We start from the raw sequence: 24,250 nt of genomic DNA, 5'->3' as shown, positions 1-24,250 counted from the left end.
ATTTACCATGGTGGACCTTCCCATTCACCGCCGTGCAAACGATTTCGTTGCAGCCGCGTTTTATTGTGCGGTATTTGCGGCACCCTTGTGTACAGCGTTTTGTCATGTTGCTCATCATTCATCTGTTCCTCATTAATGTGTTAGGAAAAGGGCCTACACCAAGGAGGCAGTCTACAGTGACAAGCTGCAACATTACAGTACAGGACGAGGTGAGTCCACCATCTAACCCTTGACCAAATCTAATACAACCGCAATGACTTGATTGTGATAAATGGAACTGATTTACTCCAAGGGTCCCACTCCACATAGTACCTATCCAATTGTTCTTATTATACTGTATGAACCTTCTGGGCTTCTATTTTCCTCTATCCAAAATTAACAGTTTTCCCACAATTTATTTCTTTTTGTTTTTTTTACCCCAAAATTTGCCAATTCATTCCCGGTGACACCTTCAACAAAACAGATTCCCATTTAGAATTCCAAATGTTCAGCTCCTTCACTTCACTTCAGCTCCCCACTCCAACAACTGCACATTTTTCACCAATGTCATTTAAACATCTTTCAAAGCCATTCCACGTTTTTCGCCAACATATTGCACATTTTCATGATTGCATTTTTTTTTTCATTTTTCAACATTCTGGCATTCACACACAGTTTCTCCAGCAAAGACATTTTGTAGTTCATCTACATTGTCTTGCATTGTTTTGATAGGTATGACTCAGTTGTGGTCAATTCAACGTACAGGTCGATCTTGTACAGAAAAAAAATATGAGGTAGATATTGCGAGGAAGAAGCCAACTGTTCTAAAATTCATTCTCCATTCTTTGCGGCAATGATGCTGACAGACATCTCTCAAGGCTTTACTGTGGCTGTGAGTACGTTGTGTAGTAAGCGCTCCCCTGACACTGACTGGGATGGAGCCTGGAGGATACACAGAGCTTCAAAAAAAAAAAAACACCAAACAGTATTGTGGCTCCAATAAATAGTCTGTGCTGTCGACCTCGCTGTCAGTACGAGGGCTCACTCGAGGGGATAGAGCTTTGTCGAGCCTGACGCAGCACTGTTTCCAACGTATTCTTTGTCTCACTGCCCCAGCAAGGCAGGACTCATTATAGATGCCACGGGCCAGAAGAGCCGAAACCGAAATGCCTTGAAGACAGTCGATGAATCAAAGTCATCAATCATCAAATACGTCAATTTGCTGATAAGAGATCCCATTCTTTTTTTTTTTTAAACAATGCAGACCTTCCTTCCCCCGCACCCCACCCATCCCAGAATGCATTGTTGTCTTTCACTCTCCCCTAAGATGGGACTGACAGTTTGGTAATTACAGTATTCAGTGCAACAATAAAAACGAGCCGCTAAAGCAATTGTTTAGGGTGAAATTTCGGAAAATGTGCCAGCTTCGCATTGAGACACCCTCTTTTCCAGCCGTTGCCACACACGTCAGGTGATGTGTCCTCAATTTCAGCCTTGTTAATGTGTCAAAAAAACGATGCTGCCTGGACTGAAAATTTTGCAATGCGGCTGGAAAAAAAAAAAGAAAAGAAAGATAGCAAATTATTCAGATTAGTCGGGTGTGTTTGTGCGGCCGAGGAAAGCAACCGCTGATTTGCTTGATGGGCCTCAAACGCCCGCAGTGTCTTAAGTAAGCCTCCACACTGTGTCTGAATATTTTAGATCGTGTTTCTCCACATGTCCACTTCCTGTCAGCTAATTACCAAAATGTGGTGACAAAATGTGTCATGAAATAGCTAAACAAGACATCATTGCTTGAATCTAGCTATCTAGCTATCGAGCTATCTGTCTATCTAGCTAGCTAACTAGCTAGCTAGAGCTAGGTAGCCAGTTCTCTGTCTATCTGTAATTCTATCTATAATTATCGATAAGAGAATAAAGTCATCTAACAGAATTGATGATGGAATTGCACTTGTAAAAACTGAATCCATTCCGAACCGTACTTGTGATACTATTCAAATATTTTCACACTTGTAGTTTGCACTGCCATCTGTAGGAGTGCACTAAATATCAAACAGGGCACTGCTTCAAGTATTTTGTTCCCCTCAGGTCACTAGATAATGTAGATAAGTAGCATAAATTCTGAGTGTGAGGATCTCATTAATTAGTACAAGTGTGAGGAATGTTTTGGCCATTAATTGTATGATTGATTTATGTACAAAGTTCACAGTAATTAAGCTTGACTGTTGATTTGTAGGTGCATTTGGGCCATTTGTTAAATGAGCAGGGAAAACCAATTGTGGGGTGAATGCTGGACATTGGTGAAAGTAGAATGGTTGAGTGCAGTGCAGCCAACTGTAATTCACAGCCCTGTGTGCATTACTGAATGCATTATTAAAAAGTGAAGTCAATAAATCATGAGCCGGTCTAATTTTTGCCATTTTGCCACTTTATCCAGCCATCTAATTGGGACGAGCTATCCATTTAAGTCATGAGTTAAGTCCTTTTTGTTTGCCGGAACCACCATTAACCTCCCACTGGAAAGATCTGTTGCTTTCAAAGCTGGGTAAAAATAGGATGGCGGTTTGGATACATTTGCTTCACACACCCAGATGAGGGTCTTGTGAAATATTGAAGCAAAAAGCTGTTTCTTCTCTGAAATGGCCATAAAAAGATGAGTCGGGATGACACCGTGCGGGGAGTTACATTCTGTTAGGTTTTAAATAATTGATGAAAGTGGTGTTAGAAATGGGGACTGGAAAATAATGGGCTGCTGTTATGTATGTGCACAAGGACATGCATGCATTTGTGGTAGACTGCCTATTTGATTGTGGCCCCATATGTTCCTTGAAGTACAACCATCATCCAGGTTGATATATCGAGTCCTTACCAGCGGTGCTGCAGCAGCTTGGCAACACCAATAAACCCTTTTTATGGAATGCCGAGCTATAAACCCTCTAATGGATTACCTTGAATCTAATCTGAATGGAATCTCTAATGAGCAATTAGGTTCACACAGACAGGGTTCAAGGCAATTAGAGCCGTAACCAGAATCAGCTTTAAGTGAAGATGGAGGTGAGCTGCCTTGATCCTTCCAAGAGCAGACCTTATCCTCTCGCTATCGCTTGGGACCCTTCCATCGCCGCGTGTGTTATGCAAATGAAAAAGGGCACAAATTGACTTGATGGAGATGGGTTTATTCCAATCATGCCCGCCAAGGTTTTTCCTACTCCGCCAAAGAGGTTCTGCCTTCAAACGCCACTGCAGAAATGATGTTTTGACATCAACTTATTTACGGTTATGTCCATCTTGGAGCGGAGTGTATTGAATATATCGAATGTGTTTGCAAGTCCTTTTCAGCAGCAAGGCCCGCCCGCTCTGTCAGCACAGAGAATCTAGCAGTTCGCTTGTGGGTCCCGGGAACTGCGCTTACCTATCGCCCAGTGGCATGAAGCGCAAGTTTATGGTGCAGCGGTTTTTATCTCTTTATGAGCTTGTGCAGAGCTGTGGGCAAAATGGGTTCTCGCACTTAAAGAGTTGAGAGACTGAAAAGCGAGGGGGGTTCTCACTCATCAATTTATTCACCTTTCTCACTATCTCATTTTACTCAGAGAAGCGAACCTCTGAAGTCAAAGTCCCCTGAGGTCATAAAAGTAGAAAACATCCACCAAACTGTGCCGTTGGGAGTTGCACAAAACAAAAAGGCAGTATTAGAGTTATTAACCTTTTGCTTTTAGGGACACTCCCAAAAGAAGAGCACTGGTCTCATGGAATGCTAAGATGCTAATTGCACAAAAAGAGAAAAGGAATATAGTGTACGTCGCAAGTTATGTTCAGTAAGCCGGCTCAAACGTCTTTGACGGATAATCAAAAATGATTAAAAATAGAGGCTTCAAGCTATTAGTTGTCACTACCAGTTGAAGTTTTCTGCCAACAGCCGCATAGCTTTGCTTTTGAAGTCCGTTTAGCATAATGCTAACAAACATTACAAAACTCGACAGATGGGCGAACATACAGCACCGTCGCTGAGTTATAATCCTTTAAGCAATGGATATTTGAACACAAGCAGTGGAGCAACATATAACGGTACGCACAGGCATATAGTCTTGATCTTCGATGAAGAACGGAGAGCTGACATTGCCGCGGCTTACGGGGGAGTTTTGTTTAGCTCCAGGTGTGGCCACGGTGCATCGAACTAAAGCAAAACATGTAGCAAAAATATCGAATTGTTGTCAATTGTTTCATTACTGTTTTTATAAAATATATTAGATTGTGTTATTTATTTATTTTTGGTTAAAAACAATACACTGATTTTTAGGGGGCGGGGGGGGGGGGGGGGGGGTTGGGAGGCTAGTTCTGATTAATGGCATGTCCATTCATTTCAGTGGGCAACAATGATTTGAGATGCTCATGTTTTTAGTTACAGGCATGGCCACAGAACAAATTGAACTTACATCTCAAAGCACAACTGTACAGTTTTATAAATGTTTATGTGTGAGCCAGCAATGCGTTATATCTATTTCGGTTGTTTTCAGAAGGAAAAATCCAACCAATTCGAGGTTGACCACCATCCCGGTGTTAATTGTGTTGGACATTTGTGGTTCCACTCTATGACAGACTGCCTCCCCTTTTGCAAGCTCAGACTTCACTCATCGACATTTCGTTTTTTATCTTAACATGGAACTTTAACTGCCTGTTTGACCTTCCACCCATACTCTTGAATGTGTGCGATGAAAACTGTTTCGATCCAGCAGTAGCCTTTCTTTTATTTTAAGGAGAATCATATGTCAAGTTTAGTTGTCCTCATTAATAGTGTTAAAAGCTTGCAGTGACGGGAAGCACTGCTGTGTCACCATGTGATTGAAGTTACGACCTTCGGGTCAATCGCATTCATCAGCCATTAGCACAACACATCAGCCAAATGAGAAAAAAAACCAGATGGTGTTTCTTCTCACTGGGCACCTTTGGTTGTTCTAGAACTCTCTTTGCGAGCCGACATGTCTAACTGCCCCTCACCACTGGGCTGCCCGACCCACTTCTCAGGCTCCCCAGGGATGAAGATCTACATCGACCCCTTCACGTACGAAGACCCCAACGAAGCCGTCCACGAGTTTGCCAAGGAGATTGATGTCTCGACTGTTAAAATCGAGGAGGTCATTGGCGCAGGTATCGTCGCTCCGCCTCTTTTGTCTTTGTCGCATTGTGCTGTGATGTTTACATCTCGGTCGTCACACACAAATTAGTCAGGGTTTCAAAGTCAACCAATCGGGGGGGTCTCGTGGACTTGACCTGAATAAAGGCTAGCTACTATGGGATATAGCATTATTGCATTAGAAATTAGTCTTGTCCCGCATGTCCTCTGCTTTTCTGATTATACTTAATTTCAAATATGTTCTACCGTTCTACCCCACCCCCCATCCCCCATTCATGAGGGGGATGTAATTATGTTTGATGTCTTTGTTTTCTCGGGTAAGCAGTTTCTGTTTGCTTTGATACGAGGTGTTTCTTCCATCTGCATCGTCTGTATAGCCTTCTAATGCCACATGATTGCTTTGATCGAGGTAAAAATAGGACTGCTACTAAATTTGAGACTGAAATAGCTCCTTTGAAATTGGCCTTCTCAGCATGCGATTTGACGAAGCTTGAATTGTGGGACGATTACCATGGCCTATCAGTTTCGAGAATGTCATTTGTATTGACTGTCCTGCGTGGGGAGTCTGCAGGACATCTGTAGATGACTGAGTACTTAGAGCCCAGGGGCCATAAAATCCAAAGTCACGAAAGAAACCAGAGAAAATTGAATCTCAAGAACTGCTTTGTGATGACATTGGCTTGTTCTTCTAGGTGAATTTGGCGAAGTATACAAGGGCCGTCTGAAGCTGCCCAGTAAGCGGGAGATCTTTGTCGCCATCAAGACCCTGAAGGCGGGCTACGTTGAGAAGCAGAGGCGTGACTTCTTATCCGAGGCGTCCATCATGGGTCAGTTTGACCACCCCAATATCATCCGCCTGGAGGGGGTCGTCACGAAGAGCCGACCGGTCATGATCGTTACGGAGTTTATGGAGAACGGAGCCCTCGACTCTTTCCTCAGGGTGAGCGACTGTCTAATGGGAAGCTGTCAAATGTTAGTCATGATTTGATTCTCATCATTCATGAACTGTTGCAGTCAGACCAAATGCAAGTGAGGCATTAGTCTATGAAAACTAATTGACAAATTTGGCTGACAACATTGGCAGTAATGCCCCCACTTTTCCACATTTTCCAGCACAGCTCCATCTGTTCGAACCGGTGCCTCAAAGGCCCAATTAGCGTGTATTCTTCCATGAGTTTCTTGCCCAGGCTCTGACTGCGGAGACTTTGTCCCACCGTTGGTCGACATGTCAGCCGTTACGTGCAGCCTTCATTGGACCATCTACATCGCGGTCGTCTTGCAGAATACTGGTCAATCGTTACTCGGTGGCATGAAAAATCTATTTACTGCAGCCTCCATTTTGAGAGGAGCCAAATGAGGTGGTTTGGGCATCTGGGTAGGAAAGGCTTCCCTGATGAGGTGTTCCACGCATGTTCCATTGGGAGGAGACCCCAGAACACGCTTGATAATGCCTCGGGATCCCCCCAGAAAAACTGAATGTAGGGGCTGGGGAGACGGATCGAGGAATAAGGCACTCTGTCAAACTCGACAGTTGGCCTGTCTTATGTGTTCACGCGCTTCGAGGCCTTTCAAAGAGAAAGGTTCCACTGTATGTTCATCATTTTCAAATACTATCGTTAATCCCCGCAAATATGATTGGACTTCCGGCGCTTTGTTTTATAATAAGAAAGTTCATCAAAATTCAATTCACCTTTTTTTTCCCTCCTTCAATCTCACGGGTGACTGCGCCGCGCTGCTTTGATCTCAGGTGGGCTTTAAGGGGCTCTTTGAAGCTGGCTTTGCTAACCGCCACTTCCGACTTGTTTCCATCGATCCGTTTCACCCTTGGTATTTGTTGCGATGTTCAAAGCACCTCGGAGCATTCACACAGGGGCACGGCCGCTCGGCACCACATGCTAAAAAGAGAAGTTAACCAGACTTTTGAATGAACACAAGTTGCATTTGCTTGATTAAGGAAAAGAATTTCCCGATGGAGATTTTCTACGGCACAACCCCAACCCCGCGACCATGTGACGTGATCGATTCAATTCTTCCCTTGACGAATGAGCATTTCACAAACGAGGCTCCCTGCAAACCTTGCCATTGAATCTCCCCTCTCTTTGTTTTGCAGCAAAACGACGGTCAGTTCACAGTGATCCAGTTGGTGGGAATGATGCGCGGGATCTCGGCCGGCATGAAGTATCTCTCCGAGATGAACTACGTGCACCGGGACTTGGCCGCACGCAACATTCTGGTCAACAGCAACCTGGTGTGCAAAGTGTCCGATTTCGGCCTGTCGCGCTACCTGCAGGAGGACACCTCTGATCCCAGCTACACCAGCTCTTTGGTGGGTACCACCGTCCCTTTAACTCATCCACTCCCAAAGACGTTTTTAAACGTCTTTTCAGACTTGGCCTAAAATTGGCTGGTACTGAATGAGTTAATTGTCCTCCGTGAACATCACGTCAGTCAAATCCGTTACGAGTCTCTGTGACAGCTTTCTATTTGAAGAAGCAAGCAACCTTTCCCTCCCTTCATCCTCCTCTTCCTCATCATCATCATCATCACCGGTCCTCTTTCCGGTGTTCTATAGTCACGGTGCCGTGGTTCTGTTTCAGTCACATCTTCATTAGTGTGGAGACAAGTCTCCTCTGGGAAGGCTCCTCTCTCGTTGACATGCCCAGAGTGCGGGGAAACCAAAGGGCATGGCGCCCTCTCCAACTGACAGCTCCCATCTCTTCCGCCTGCCCGCCTTCCTCCCGCCTTCTCTTTCACTCATCGTTCATTATTACGGGGGCATCATGGGAGGCTTTGGCTCCTCATTAACTCCTCCACACCACAGATCTGTAATTATTAGAGTCATCGACCGCCTCTCCTTTACCTCATTCAAAACGCATTCGGATACACGGAGCAAGCATTCTCTGCGCGTGCGGCAAAAGTGTGTGTGGCAAACAAGCTTGCTTGACTGATATTTAATCAGAGGTGACGACACTGTCTGGACGACCCTTGTAAACTCACTGACCACATCATTGGATGTACCCTCAGAGTCTAATGAGATCCGATACCAGAAGTATCGGAAAACAAGGTTTGCGGCGTTGATGCGCAATGGACATACAATGTGCATCAGAAAAGCTCCAGGACTGGTTTCAGTTCAAACCCCAAATCAAATAAAGTTTTGCTCTTCGATGTGGGCCAGATGATTGCATATCCAAAGGCAAAGGACAATCCATGGCTGCTTCACCATGACAACACGCCTGCTCACTGTGGCCTGAGCATCTGACAGTTCCTGACCAAGAAGAAAATTGCCTCCTGGAGCAACCTCTGGACTCATCCGACCTGGCTCAAGGTCATTTTTTTTCCCTCTTTCCCAAGCTCAAGGAGATAATCAAGGGAACCAATTTTGGAGATGCGGGTGGCATCAAGATGGTCGCGACAATGGTGCTGCAGGATCTCAAAAGAATCTTTTCAGCTGTTCATCGAGGAACGGCAGAAAAGGCTGGGCAAATTTCTTAGACTCATGGGGGATTACTTTGAAGGGAAAAACGTTGTTGTCGTTTGGATTTGAAAGACATTTTTGTGATAACAGTACTGACACACTTCATATCCCATACTTTTTAGTTGGTTTTCTGACAGCCATTTGTTTTCGATTACCAGTTTCTCAGAATGCTTTTCTGAAGTTGTACCTTTCCTCAATTTGCATCAGGGGCAGTTAATGCAAATGATGTATTCTTTCCACTCTGATTATACAGCATATTGGTACTTTGGTGGTAATTCTGTATATATTATGGACGAATATGAATATTAATACCTTGTGCTATAAAGGGGGGCTATTTTAGGACTACCTTGTGATGTATTTTGACACATGCAAAAAGCGGAGATCAAAAGCATGCAGGTAATAGCCTGGTGAGTCAGTGCCTGCAGGTTCAAAAGATTTCTTAAAATATGTTTCTATATTTTTTTTTCTTGCAGTGAAGACCGGAAAATGAATCAAAAACATGTTTATAAGTCTCCTAGTTCAGGTTCGGGTAGAAACCCGCTCTCGTCCACAATTCCTTTCCTCGTTCTCATTGTGCTGAATTCTCAACGAACCTTTGAGGTGGCACCCTGCTTTTGCACGGAACTGTACATTGTGCAGATAGGACCTCCTTGTCTTGCTGATCCTTCCGCTAACGTGTTTAAGGTCAACGTGCAAACATGCTTCAGGCCATGTTGGGGGTTTTCGCCTCATCCACGTGGCTCGACAGCATAATTAAACGCTCCTCTTCCCTCCATGACCTGCTCAGCTATGACCTGTTGCAAACCAATCAGCGAGCGAGGCTGCCACCGCAGACGAGGCCGAGGGAATCGGGAGAAAATTAAATTGCGCTAACATGCCGTGATTTACATTGCGGTCGACCTCCTCCCCCGACAAATTAATCACCACTTTTCCGACACTGCTGTTCTGATTCTTCTTTGCAGTTGTTGGCAGAGCAATTACAGTGCGCGCGCTGCCGCAGCGATGTATGGTGAGGAGAGGGACCCGCTGGTCATCGTGTTTAATGTGGACATGGTTTCACGCCGAGGCAATGCTGCGGGGTTTTCGCATCCAAGGGGGTTGCCCTTAGCGCTCTGTAGCACGCTCACCAAAATCAGGAGGCATTTGGCTCGTAAAACCGTCGACAAGACTGATCGCGCTAAAGCACATAACTCCTCAATTCCTTTTGGAGTAGAATTCCCACCACGATACGGTGGTGCCTTCAGAGGGTTTAATTTGTTGCGTGACCACGCCGGTAACTTCAAACGCTTGTATCTCAAATCCTTGTTGCCCACTGCGATGAATGGAAATGCCATTAATCGGTTCCAAGCCCCTCTGCAAAAAACTCCTACTCTTGGAATGACACACTTTTCGACACAGTCTTTGTATTGGATGTCGTGACGTATAAGTACTCATAATCTTTTGATTGCTTGCTGTTTTCTTTCCACTGACTCAGCTGATAATGTGGAAAACATGCCCACCCGCCTTTCACATTCTGTTAACATTGCTCAGAGAATGCGTATTTGTGTATGTTTGTGAGTACCGTGCTGTATGACGACCCCCCCCCCCCGCCACCCATTCCCTGGGTGCCTTTTCCTGTGGCCGTGTTTGTTTGTGTCATTGAGGCTGAGAGAGGTTGAAAGGCGAGGTCACACGTAGCTCGCAACAAAGCTCGTCCGTCAAATCCCTGCGACCCGATTGACATTCTCTGCGCTCCGCTCCACTGCTCGCGCTGTGTTGTGAAATGCGTTGCTGTTTTCTGTCACTTGGCTGCTTGCTATTTTGCATCATTTCACCCTATCTCCTGCCCCGGGCTCCATTTTCCATTGCATATTGTTTGTGGAATGCAAGTTTCAGGGGCAGTTTTTCAATGAAGTGGTGTATAGATGAGTTATTTTGAGGGTCTCAGTGTCAAAACAAAACACAAAAAGGAGACCGTCCTCATAAACTATTTAAATCGGAATTAAACTGTTAAATACGTCTTGCCGTGCAATTGGCTGGCAACCGGTTCAGCAACCGGTTTCCCCCGCCTACTGCCCGAAGACGGCTGGGATAGGCTCCACCCCCCAAATAAATATTTAGTTTTGAACTACTCCCGATAGATATTTTTAAGTGCTGCTAAGGAAGCTCACATAGTTTTTGTTTTTGTTTTTTGTCTAGCCTTTGATGGTAGGTGAAGGTAAAGACAAAAAATAAATATTTTGTTGCCATTCTTGTCAGTCGTTCTACAAGGCCTGACACTTCAGGCAATTTTTCATCTTGAAATAAAGAACCTTTGTTCACACATGCGCAGGCGAGGTTAAATATATGCTTCCTTCTAGTGCAACATAAATGCAACATTCAGTGTCTGGAGCAGGCATCATGCTGCTTGAGAAGAGTCATGTAATCAAATGAAATGGCTTTGCTGTTATTCTCGTCGGCTCTTAGCATGGGCTGACTCCAAATTACCACATTGGTGACGGGCACAGATGCTTATTTTCATCCAGCGGTGTAAACGAATGCAAAGTACGCATGTGGCGCGACGGTCCTCCTCTCTCTTCCCACCCCCGCACCCCCGTGATAAGCATGAGTCACCGGTGCAGTGACCAAACACGACGACCTGTATCTGGCTTCCCCACCTGGGCAGAGGCTAGGAGTACCGCTTCTGGGAACTGCATTCCTGAAAGACATTGAATTTATACCTGCCGTGAACCACAGAATCGTACCAAATCACACATAATAGAGAATATGGGGAAAATAAAAATGATGACACTGTAGCTACCAGTTGGGAGAAACTTCCAAACGTTCTACTTTGATTTCCAACCAAGACACCCCCACGCCCCCTACCCACGCCGTGCTGCCAGAGTCAGGATAGAGTAGACCTTGATCCACCATCTGTGTCGGTTGTTGCGGTGCATTTGTGAAGCAATTGAAAGTTTTGTGTTCCATTAAATCGTTCAAGGTGGATTCATATCGCCGGTGTAATTTGAATTCAGTTCATGTCATGGCTTTTGGGCAGAGTAATCGCATCTCCCAAACCATTATTTTTCAGGATATTACCCCCAAAAAATTTAACATCCTTAAAATTTGATTTTCCAGACTTTCAAAAAAATGGTGGGTGCGAATATGATATTGAGCAAATATGGACACAGGTTTCCCCCGCAATAGTGGCAATGTATTAATTTGACTGTCTATTTACAGTACATGTACATTTCAAGTACTGTCCACATAGCAACAAAAAAAATCTTTCAAATGAATGACTTGGAGGCGACATGACAACCTGGAGAAAGTCCTTCAGGACATTCCCGTCCGGTAGCTGTCCCGCCAAAGATAGTGGGGGGAAAAAAAAAAATTAATAATGTGCTCCAGTTTGGTAAGACTCATTTACAAGAGCGGCGCCGCCTATTCTCAACGCGCTGTAAATGAATTATCAGGCCAAGGTCGGTCTGAGATGAGCACGCAATCGCTCAAATTAGTCTGGGCACCTTGTATTCAACGCAGCCGCCAAATATGATCGAATTCAAGCACATCAGAACATGCAGTTGATACGGATAGCTTGAGGAAATGCGTGCTTCTCAAGTTGTGCAATTTGGAGAGCGGTTAAAATCTTCTGAGAAGACATGACACGATCCTACGTTCCCTATGTTCAAGCTTATGTTCATTCATCCGTGTGCATGTATAGCGTATACTATTCATGTGGTTGTAACAACACAGAATAAGCAAGTAGGGGATGGAAGGCCAAGTTCCCATCTGATTTTGTATGACAAATGTTAATCCTGGCAAAGTTTGCCTCCTCCTAATGAGCTGTGAAGGCTGGAGCGAAAAAAAAAAAAAGGAATCAATGTAAAAACGTGTACTTTTCAAAATCGGGAATCGGGTTTCGTCTGCTGAGAAATGAAAGCAAATAGATATTTCTACTGTGTGACCGCATAGCGGTCATCTGGAAGACATTTTCTCAAGTATAATAATGGAGTTTATTGGGCTGTCAATCATTTTCGCCGAGATTAACCTTGGGAGGCGCGGTGTGAAGTGCACATTATTTATCTAGGTTTTTTTTTTTTCTTCATAGATGACCATTTTGTGTGATATTACGCTCCTCGCTCAGGCGCAGCATGAGGATATTTCAAGAATTCTTCGGTGAATAGAGCCGACATAGCACCATGCCGTCAAGCATGTACACGTCGACAACGCAAAAAAGCTTTTCTATTGCAACCGTGCATGACTCGACCATAGAAGTGTTAAAAGACCCGCGCCTATCCTCTTTGCCAGAAATTCCCGCGGGTGGCTTAGAAAGCCAGCATCTCCCCCATGAGCCTCCCCCCACCCCCCCCCCACCTTTGCTTTTTTCCGTTCTTCATCTTGCTGTCACTCTTCCCCTCCGCAAAAGCGTCTCTCCATCCCGCTCACTTTGGGCCAAACATCCAGAAGCGATGGGTTGCTCTCGGGATTTCATTAAAAAGATGTTGACGGAGTTCTCTCCGTGGGCAAATAAATGTGCTCAAGTCCATTTGAGGCTTCATTGTTGGGAAATGGATTACTGAATTGCGGGAGTGGAGGAAATAGGAGACGGGAATTGCAAATTGAAAAAAAAAAATTGCCGGATTCCGAGTTTCTTTTTATTTATTTTTTTACGATTTGCGGTATTTGTTGCCTAATAGGGATGCCTGATATTCAAGTGGTGTTTTTTACTCATATTTTTCATATTCATTTGATGTCGGACCATTCTGACTCAAGATGTAATACCTTCCTTTTTTTTTTGTTTGTTTCTAGTCTCAGCGTAATTCGTCTCACTTTTATTGATGCAGTAAATGTGTCGTAACATTGACTACTTGGAGAAGGGACCTACAAATGTTACTGTCGCTGTTTTAGGCAGCAAAGTGTCTTTTGGTGCTTTATGTCGACATTCATGTGCACTCAAGGATAAAATATAAAAATAAAAATTGTTTTTTGTTTTTTCTTTTTGATTTTGCCGCAACAATCAACCAGCAAATCGTGTTGATAGAAAATACATCCCTGTCCTTGTCACTGCTGTCGGTATTTTCTGTCATTGTGTTGGTGTAGATGCACAACTTTTAATTGTACTTTACTATATTGATGTCGGCGGCCCAGTGATCCAGTGCTTAGCGCGTTGACCTCACAGTGCAGAGGTCGTGGGTTTAATCGCAGCTCCGGCATTCCTGTGTGGAGTTTGCATGTTCTCCCCGGGCGTGCGTGGGTTTTTCTCCGGGTACTCCGATTTCCTCCCATATTCCAAAAAACATACATGGCATGCTGATTGAACACTCTAAATTGTATTTAGGTGTGAGTGTGAACGCGGATGGTTGTTTGTCTCTAACCCATCCAAATAGTTTCCTCCCTGCTTCCTCAGGGCGGGGGGGGGCGCTCACAAACCACTTGATGTTTTTCTGTTGACACAAAGTCCGCCTTAATTCCCGTCATCACTTTTCGTCCACCCAACTCACCTTGGTATTAACATGGTTCTCTCTCTATTGAGGAAAGTGTCAAACACACTTTTTGCTTTTTCTATTATCATTTTCTTTTTTCTTCAGAGCGGGAGCCGTTCGGGACTTATGAAAGCAGGATTTTCGGCAGCGCTATCACCGGCCCACAGCCGTAATTACCGGAGGGTTTGCTTTGCTGCCTCCCGACCCGGCTGCCCTGGAAATGTTATTACTTGTCGGTCTCTTTGTGAAAGCCGGTGTCTTTGCCCGGGCCATTCCAGCTTGTATCCAAGCGGGATGCAGCAGTGTGAAATCTGATATTAATATGGAGCAAAAACAGAAGCGAGATAGTGACATTAAGTAAGTTGGAATATGTGTGAAAATGAAATGTTTTACCCCAAGTGACTCTCTGTTTACGGTGGAAACTTTGCAGTCGATTGCACGGCAAGCGTTGAAATTTCAACCCGAATCTCGTGTGAATTTTTCTTCCCTTCTCTCGACTTGCACACACAACGTTCCAACCGCTGTCGTGCGTCGTGACATGAAGTGACGATGAGACCTTGATGGCGAAAGCATTGAAGTCACTTGAGCTAAACTCCTCCAGTTATTGATTTCTCCCTCTCAGTGTTTTGAGTTCCCGTTGCAAAGTAGAGAGCGGACACGTGGACTGCTTCTGTGTTTTCAAACTGGTTAACTTGGCAAAAGTGTGTACGGTGGATGTGTGTCTACGTGCGTATGCGTTGCACCGACAACAATGCACATCCCGGGTCAAATGTGAACTCTGTCTGCAGGCCAACACCCCTTTAAAAGTCCAACCCTGAAGAAATCGACGTCCTGGGCAAACGCCTTTTCAACACCTCCGTGCACTCCCTTTGACGAGAGTGTACGTTCAAGCTAGCGGCGTGATCACACTTTTTAAGATTACTTTTCACCGGCATGACAAACTGTGGCTGGATTACTATTCATTGTGTGCATTCATCCCCATCTCTGCCCCCCCCCCCCCCACCCATCTCCGTCCCCTCCCAGCCTCCTCGCTCAGGCTGGTTTGTTTTTCCTCTGTGTCTGTATCCAACTGTGGCTTATCTGTGAATTCTCAGGTTGGGCTAATTGGCATTATTAAACCAGTGGTGGGCTCAAGATACGCAGCTTGACAGTCTGCCTGTTTACACAAAAACTATCAATGCCTCTGCGTGCCTATTTGGGAAATTGGACAAGCAGCCGTCAGTTTCAATAAAAAGAGATCGCATGGCTTCGCCGGAGGCTCAGGTAGTCCAATTACAAGCAGACGCAGTGGATGTTTTAAGCAGGAGCCCACGCCTATCTCCTTTCATTTAAAGCGCGGGCGGGAAGACGTCATCGGTCGATGCGTGAAGGGCAAACGCTGTCGGGAGCCTTTCCCCGAGACGATTGCCGAATCTTCTGTAAATGTCCCAATTGATGCAAGGGCGGAAGCGGTAGAGGTTGAAGGAGGAAAGTCCAAGGGACTCCAATTAAGTCACTGTTTTGATGACCTGTGACTTGACAAAAAGTAAAGAAGGCGAGACTCAACTTGAGACGCCACTTGAGACGTGTTCAAACACACACATCAAGTTTCGACGGAAGAGTTAGAAATCGGCCGCTCATCTCATTGTTGGACCTTCTTTGTCTTTTCCCTCTTAATGAAAACCAGATACTGCATGTGAGGGGAAAAAATGACTTGGACTTGCTTGGGACCTGAAGCTTAAACTTGAGACATTGAGATAAAACTCATCTCAAAAATGATTGCAAATGACAAGTTTTGATGACTGAGCTGTTTCTCTTCTTCTTTTTTTTTTTTTTTCTCGTCAGGGTGGAAAAATCCCTGTGAGGTGGACTGCGCCGGAGGCCATCGCATACAGGAAGTTCACGTCCGCCAGCGACGTGTGGAGTTATGGCATTGTCATGTGGGAAGTGATGTCATTTGGAGAGAGGCCCTACTGGGACATGTCCAATCAGGATGTAAGTGATAATCAGAATAATAATAACGAATTCGGAACAAATTCAAGGACTCGGGCCGTGGTTTCGAAGTGGCACATTCGATGGCCATTTAGTCCTTTTTAATTTTCCAGTTTCCATGAAATGTTCAATATGTCCGTAATATTATCGAACAATAACGGTTCCTCCAAGAAAAATAAAATGAAGCTGATGGAAATACATCTTACACCATCTTAATAACAGAACTCATACTCTCTCGTCTTATACGTTTAAAAAGATATATTAAAAGAAACGCTAAATAAAAGCAGCTTTGTTTAAGGGAGGTAGATAACTCAATCTGCTTCACATAATTAAAAGTCAACCGTTTAAAAGCAGTCACAAACAAAGCAGTGAAAGACATTTAAAAGCTAAGTAAAGGAATATTATATATATATATATATATATAAGGCAATAGAACAATGTGAACCCTGTCAGAAATTCCAAATAAATGTATCATGAGTAAAATCACGTGGAACATAAATATTGATGGGAAAAAAAACAAAGACATCTCATTACTATTTATAATTTCCAAGTGTTGCTTTGAGTGCCCCTTTTAAGGGATAATAGATGATGCTAATTCAACAACTTCTAATCAAAAATGGTCAATTCAACCCACGTGTACTCCACACACTATCAAGGATTTTAGCGCATGAAATAGTTAAGTGGTCATAAATCCCAAGTTGTATCATCCTCCATCTTACGTTATCTTTGACGATGTCCTTGAGCGAGGACGTCTTCCAAGCCAAATCTCACTCCCACTCTCCCCCTCTTTTACCTCCCGGAGAGATTTTTGAGCGCAGTCTACGAAGGGCGGCTTTGTTTCCTGCGTCCGTTTTGGATTGGATCCTGCACGCGTAAAAACACAAGCAAACTTTGGAACTCTTCCCAAACTCTGCGATTTCTCTCTGTAAGCTACCAAAGCGACCATCAGGCCTCAGTGGATGCTGCTCCACAAGGACCATCCAATGCAACAGATGCCGCCTCAGTGGGCCAGCAGCAAACGGCAAACTGCTGAGGCCAATGTCGTGGCGGCAACTGGCGTCACTCAGCATGCCCGGCTGTCCGCTCTCTCTACACACACACACACAATTTTAAAAACACACACAAACACCAAACTTCACTATGGATCATTTATCAAGATTCTGCCGAGTTGCGCTTCAACTATGCAGCGGAGTACAGACCAGTGTCTAACGTTTTTTTCATTTTTTTTCATGATAGTATCTTTAATACTCAATTTCACACCCGGTTCTTATCTCACAGTGATGCATTTTAATGGGAAATTAAATCCGCAGACAGAAAATGTACAGAAAAGTAAAACACGGACTAAAACATAAAGATGTGAAAATCTGTCAATGATGTCGGCATCGCCACGCGCGACCAAGATGACTGATGTGAAAATGCAGTCACATCATAAGTAATATTCATCAAAAACAAAGCAGAGATTTTTTCCCAAAATGTCTGTTTGACATTATTGTCAGAGCCTAGAAAATGTAGACATGACTTGAACGTGACCAAACGGCTCAATTGCGGGAAAATGAATAAAAATTGCATTTAAACAACGATTCACTTAAAATGTGACCACTGAGCTCACTTACGGGAAAATGAAAAAAGACGTATTTAAATAATGGGTCTCTGAAAATGTATCACAAATAAAAGTTACATCAAAATGCACCTAAAGAAATACCTGAAAACAAACAATTGTAAAAGACAAAATATTATACGAAAAGCTGAATACAATTGAAATGTACTTAATAAATGTACTGCACCGGATTCAAATTTAAAAACTGCACTTAAAAGTCAAATACAACCAAACTGGACGTAAAAAATGTATTGCACTGGAGTGAATTAAAATAAATAAATGAATCCACTGTGCACTTATGCAGAGCCGCAAAGGAATGAAAGCGCTGTCAATTCCTGCATATGTAATAAATACTAAATATTTGTCAATATTTAGCGATATTTTGTCTCGCCTGCACTATGTTGCGAAATGAAGGCTATACTTCATTTTGAGGGAGTAGATGTATCACAACAGAACAGAACAGTTGCCATGTCAGGATCAGACGGGCGGATGTGCAATTAGTTCTAAATACGGGGGTTTGGGGGTGGGGGGGTGCAAGCAATGATAAATTCCCTCAATATGAGCGCAGATAAAACCTCCACCTCCCTGGCGTGTCCCGCAGGTGATTAATGCCATCGAGCAGGACTATCGTCTGCCGCCGCCTATGGACTGCCCCAGCGCTTTGCACCAGCTCATGCTGGACTGTTGGCAGAAGGACCGCAACGTCCGGCCTCGCTTCACAGACATCGTCAGCACTCTGGACAAGATGATCCGTAACCCCGCCAGCCTCAAAGCGGTCGCCAACATCCCCGCAGTGTGAGTAGAGAAGACGAATCCAGTTAGTGACGTCATGCCTTGTTGGTTGTTTGCATTCATGCGCCACGTCGTCCACACTAACCCATTGCTTGCGGTTGCTGTCGGTTGCATCATACCTGACCCTTCCCCCGATCGTAGTGCGAAGCTTGCAAGTCACCCATGATGCATCGCCCGCATTTCACATTCTCTCTGTTTATTTTGGATTTGGTTGCTCACTCTCCTAGTTTAAATCCACTCCCAGTTGAATTGTGTTCACTTTGCCAGGAACCATATACATTATTCATAAAATGTACTTATTTGTCATGTCCCCGTTTATCATAGTTGCTTGTTATTGATCATACTAGTGTAGCCTGTTCGTCCGGAGACAAATTCCTTGTGTGTTTCGACATACTTGGCCGATAAAGATGATTCTGATTCTGGTAGCGATTTACACATGCTTTCAAGTGCCACTAGCTTAATACGTAATGGGGAACACCATAGATCAGCTCATGATTAGCATCGACTGTATATGCCGGTGTTTTGTGTTTAGTGATGTTTGAACACAAATGGTGGAGCAACACTTGAACTTTAACCCCCACCCATCCCAAATTTAAAAAATACTTGTTTCGAAACCCACGCGAAGAGGACCTTTGAAAAAATAATCACATATTATCTCGCACTTGCAAGTGCAGCATTTTTGATGCACTTCTGTTATCGGAACTCAATAATTGTTTCCAAAAAGTGTGAATGGATGGTACGACCCGCAATGGAAATCCACCTTGTATCGCGACCATAAATAGCACGACATCAATTCTTTGTTTTATTGTGCTGCAGGCCTTCTCAGCCACTGTTAGACAGATCCATACCCGACTTCAACACCTTCAGCTCCGTAGAAGACTGGCTCGGTGCCATCAAGATGAGCCAATACCGAGACAACTTCCTCAACTCGGGCTTCACGTCCCTGCAGCTGGTGGCTCAAATGACCTCAGAGTGAGTTTGACGAGCATGTGCATGTTCAAAGCCCGTATGACACTTGAGGGGCTCACTCAAGTCAAGTGTGCCTATTTTTAGCACAAAACTCTCACCCCGGTAGCCAACATGCTGAATGAGACACTCAAAAATGCACCAAAATATAGAAGTCATTAACGCAGTCATTTTGTTGCAACAAGATGTGAATACATTGAAAAGCCACGTTGAATACAATCTGGTCTGTGATTCTGGTTGACTTCCAAATGGTTCGAATTTCAAAATAATTTCCATCTAACACATCATAGAAGGTAAAGTGAGTCAAACTGTCACCATCAAATTCCTCAGTTATTGTACAGCCAAAAAGTTACCATTTCAACGTAAATGTTTTGTTGCCACAAGCTTTCCATACCGTTCTGGTATAAAAAAAAAATATATATATATATATATATTAATAAAAAAAAATAAAAAAAGATTCACCAGGAAATAAGGAAAAATATTTAAAAAAAATTGTACCCTCTGACACCACCAGGGACTTGCTGCGAATAGGCGTGACTTTAGCCGGACACCAAAAGAAGATCCTGAGCAACATCCAGTCCATGAGGGTGCAGATGAGCCAGTCGCCCACTGCTATGGCATGACAACAGGGGGCGCCGTGCCACGGAGCGGGCAGCATTCAGAGGACCACCACCAATATCACCAACAGCGGCCCTCGAATGACTCCCGATCTGTCGGAACGCGGCAGGGTCGAGACCGTTGTCTTAATCTGATCCACACGAGGAGACCAGGGTCTACACTTCCACGCTTAGAAAAATCCACACGGAGCAGTTCAGGGTCCACGCTTGACACACAAGGAAAAACTGTGGTGGTTTTTGACCAAATGGGGGAATTCCTCGCCAGTAGTCGGGATTACTTGTTGTACCTCTGTTATCCGGACTATTATAGAAACAACATGTGATCTGTGGTTTTTGTTTTTGTTTTTAACTCGTGTGCAATGAAGATGCCTTGACCTGGCCAGAGTTCAGTATGTAGAATACTAAAGTAATCAGTAGGAGTAATTAGGGGGAGAAGAATACAGGGATTTGCAGTTGAACTGCTCGCGTCATCTTTTAGCTTCCATTTTTTAAATTTTATTTTTATTTATTTATTTTTGGTCTTTTGATCCCCCGCAGCGAGACGACTCAGTCTTGCGTTTTACACTACCTGTAGATTCGTGGGTGGGAGGCCTTGCCCGCGGTCAGAGAATATAAATATGTTTATCTCTTGCTAAATATGATTATATCTTTTCATAATAGACCTTCATATTGAAGGTGATGCTCATGAATGTGTATGTACAGGACTCTCTGCTTGCATTTTAGGCAAAAAGACTGGATGGACACATGCATTGTGTAGCTTCCCGAGATGCCCTGCATCCCTTTTTATGGATGGACTTGGGGATTGTACATCTTCTAGCGACAGGTGTAAAGGACTTGACTCAACCTTGGGGTGACGGATATGTTAAAAAGAGAAGAAAAAAAAAGTGAAGTATTGGTATTGTAGAGCGACATGAAAATTGCTGTGTAGGAGCTCTAAAAAAAAAAAAGAAGCATTTTATGGGAGCTCATGTTTAATATGGATGTACACATGCTGTCTCTTGCTGGTGAGCACTTACTTTTGTACAGTTTTCTGTTTTTATTCCTCGTGCTTGTTAGCAGCGCACCCATCCGCAATGGAGGGAAGAAGGCGGTACCTTGTTTCGGCCCGCCCCACATTCATGGTAAGTGTCAGCCAATCGCCGCTCCTCAACTCATTCGCTACTGACAGCTGTTTTAAAACGTTTGGGACTGATCTGTCAGCACCCACAAAATATCGTGTTCTGTGACGGTTGTGGATTGATCATTATCATGCTTTTTTTTTCCAGTTATTTTGAGTTCATTTTTAAAGTAGGTTTGTTTGTATTTTTTCAAAAATGCTTTGCTTTAGTTTTTATTCGTTTTATCAGTTTCCGAGACCCAATTTGTTTTTTAAAGTAGGTTTGTTTGTATTTTTTCAAAAATGCTTTGGTTTAGTTTTTATTAGTTTTATTAGTTTCCGAGACCCAATTTGTTTTCAGTCCGATACCAATATGAATGTATTCACTTTTGTGTACTCACCAATACTGGCATCAAGTACTGATACGACTAGTACACATAACCTTATGATGTACTTATACCTTTCTCTCTTACTGACGCACATAATGATTCACCCAACGGACGCAGTGTAATCTGGTCCACGCCCATACCAAATTTTTTTACTTTAGTTTGTGTTATTTTGTTAGTTTTCATTAGCTACAACACAGTAACCTTGACAGCATTGAACCTAAAATAAGAAACAGCTGACTCTTCTTTGACCAGGACAAAAACATAAATAAATCAAGACACAAAAAGACAACTCCAAAAAATTTGCTCATGACCGCGCCGGCTGGAGCAGAGCATGCAAGTTTGAAAAGCGTAGCTGCGCTAGTAATCAGAGTGAGTTACGTTTGCATCTCGACGGAGTCGAAGTGAGCATCTGGGTTGACGTTTGCCAACAGATGCCCGATGCCATTCTGACAGCGGACCAGTGGAGTTTATATTTGCATGAGCACAAAAAGGCTTTTAGTGTCATGCATGCATGACACTCAAGCCCATCACAGTTGCCAGAATTGGTTTTGGCAGTGTTTTGGAATGATCTAACAAAATAGTGTATGGATGTATTTCCGTACTCCAGTACAGTGTTCATGTTCAAACGGCTTTATGTTATAACAGGAGTAAACCCTGTCTTGTTTTTCATGAATACTTACTACACGACATTATTTCAATGTTCGTTGAGATGGCGTTACTGTTTTAGGGCAACAGTCCGAGAAGAAAATGTGTTTCCAAATCAAAACATAATCAGAGGTCGACCAGGCGTCCTGGAAGGGATAGTGTTTGACCTAAGGGCTTCCACTTCATCTAAATAGACATGTTAAACCATTCCAAAGAAATCTCTAATTTTGATGATGGCAGACCTGTATGAGTGTTTGAGCTGTAGTGGATGAAGGCTTCTTCCAGTTGGCAAGAACAAGTTAATAGAAGACCAAACACAATTTGGGTGGGAGGGGGGGGGGGGGGGGCAGATTATTTTATCCCTCGGCTGGGATAAAGAGAATCTATTTGCTCATTCTTCACCAGATATACTGTATATTTTTTGAAAGTCCATCAGTTTTATTTGGAGCAAATTCAAATGTTGGAATTGTACCTCATTACTTTAATGTTTTTTGTATTGTTAAAAAAAAAAACAGCCTTTCACTCTTGAGGTGCAATAATGCTGCGCAGCTCCCGTACTGAGAAGAGGCGGAGCTTTATAGCATTTTAGCCATTTCAGTGTTCAAGAGAGTTAATACATTTATATCCAAGTTATTTTCAACACTTTACATTTGTTCATGTAAAAAAATAAAAAATCAGACGGACGATGTGAACGTTGTGTCATCGTCTGGAATTATGAAAAAAAAAATGGGCCGAACCATATTTGGACATACAAGGTTTCCATTCGACAGCAACGACGTACGTCATTGTAAACCAATGGGAGTCCCTAAAAAAATCGTGCTAATCCCGCAAGGCTTCCGTTGGTCGTCCGCGACGCGTTAGAAAGTGAAGGTTTTTCCATGAGCGGGTCTCCAAATGCCGCTTAAGATTGGCACAAATACCTGCGGTGGGATTCAATTAGACTGCATTAGCACTCCCATTTGGGTGCAGTCTCATCTGTTTGCTTTTGTCGACACGAGAGCCTGTGAATGAGATGAAGCTCATTATGCAAACACTGTAATTCTGTTTTCGCCATTGCCTCTGTTTGTCTCTGTCGCTATCAAACTGCAAATGACACTCGGGTTGGTAAAAGCAAAAGACGGGGGTTGGCGTCTCTCTCGGAGCCCCCTTCCATATCGAGCCCATTGATGACACTACTGAAGGGGAAACACCTGAACAGAGCTCCTTTTTAAATGATTATTTTTTCAAAAATGTTCTCTCTAACTTGCCGATTTCACGCTTGTCATTTCTAAGTCGGAGACGGGGTACAACCTGAATCATGCCCTAAAATGGAACTTTCTCCTTTTGATCATTTCTTTCAGGCGCTAGAAAGGATTGTCACACTCTTTACACGCAGGCACGGGTTAGCGCACGGACACCGAAGAGGCCGTTCGAGGCAGCCGACGAGGAAGAAGGACCCACGATCGCCGGGGAACCAGTCACAACCTCACACCATTCTATGGTACACGATGGATGAACAGGTCAACATTTGTATATGTGAAGATGAGAGTGTGTGTGTGTGTGAGAGCCTTATTATGTACAGACATTTCTATGGGCACAGGTACATCGTATGCGTGTGAACATCTCCCTTTATTGGTCCGTTTCTGTTTAGCTGCCACTTGTAAATTGTGACAAAAGTACACGTCCAAGAGTTTGTAAGCTGTAACTTTTCGGATAACTGTTGTACTAAAATGCACCTAATAAACGCCTTGACTAAACAAGTCCATCACCTGATGGTCTGACGCATCTATTTTTTTTTCATATATAAACATATGAAAAGGTGAATTCGTCATTAAAATAGAGGTGGGAGGTTTTTCAGTAATTTTACAGCGGGCTTATCAGACATGTCTAATGTTTACTTTCACAAAGAACTGACTGCTTACATTTGAAGTCTGCACCAGTGATAATAATGAAGCCATCACTCATAATAACGGCCGGGCAGAAAATAGCGGATTTAATCTCTCTAAAGTCAAAAATAATACAAAATCTGATGCACAACAATGCCGTTTGTTCAGGGCGTGTGGTGCTCAGTAAGGGAGCCATTGAGAAATAAAGAAACACGTGGAAAGAAAAGAGAATTGTGATCATGAAAAAAAAAAAGAAAAAGGATACACTTTTAGAATATTTAACATA

At 43.6% G+C, this 24,250-nt stretch overlaps 1 protein-coding gene across 3 annotated transcripts in view; it reads left to right on the top strand.

The window, feature by feature from the left end:
- Positions 1-23,839, top strand: part of ephb1 (EPH receptor B1) — a 132,551-nt gene extending 108,712 nt beyond the window's left edge. For 2 of the 3 annotated variants that reach the window (XM_086128718.1, XM_086128720.1), the window contains exons 9-17: positions 145-209; positions 4,936-5,124; positions 5,803-6,050; positions 7,221-7,436; positions 15,851-16,000; positions 18,196-18,389; positions 19,203-19,358; positions 19,867-21,090; positions 23,440-23,839. In XM_086128718.1, the coding sequence (XP_085984844.1) occupies positions 145-209; positions 4,936-5,124; positions 5,803-6,050; positions 7,221-7,436; positions 15,851-16,000; positions 18,196-18,389; positions 19,203-19,358; positions 19,867-19,975 (1,327 nt within the window). In that variant the 3' untranslated portion in view covers positions 19,976-21,090; positions 23,440-23,839. The remainder of the gene's footprint in view (positions 1-144; positions 210-4,935; positions 5,125-5,802; positions 6,051-7,220; positions 7,437-15,850; positions 16,001-18,195; positions 18,390-19,202; positions 19,359-19,866; positions 21,091-23,439) is intronic. The other variant, XM_086128719.1, reaches the window with a different exon arrangement.
- Positions 23,840-24,250: the final 411 nt, after the last annotated feature.

Source organism: Hippocampus guttulatus, chromosome 14, assembly GCF_054856545.1.
Source record: "Hippocampus guttulatus isolate MCC_2025c chromosome 14, RoL_Hgut_1.0, whole genome shotgun sequence".
NCBI lineage: Eukaryota > Metazoa > Chordata > Actinopteri > Syngnathiformes > Syngnathidae > Hippocampus > Hippocampus guttulatus.
The sequence above is the reverse complement of the archived record's forward strand: the minus strand, read 5'-3'. Positions and strand labels throughout refer to the sequence as shown.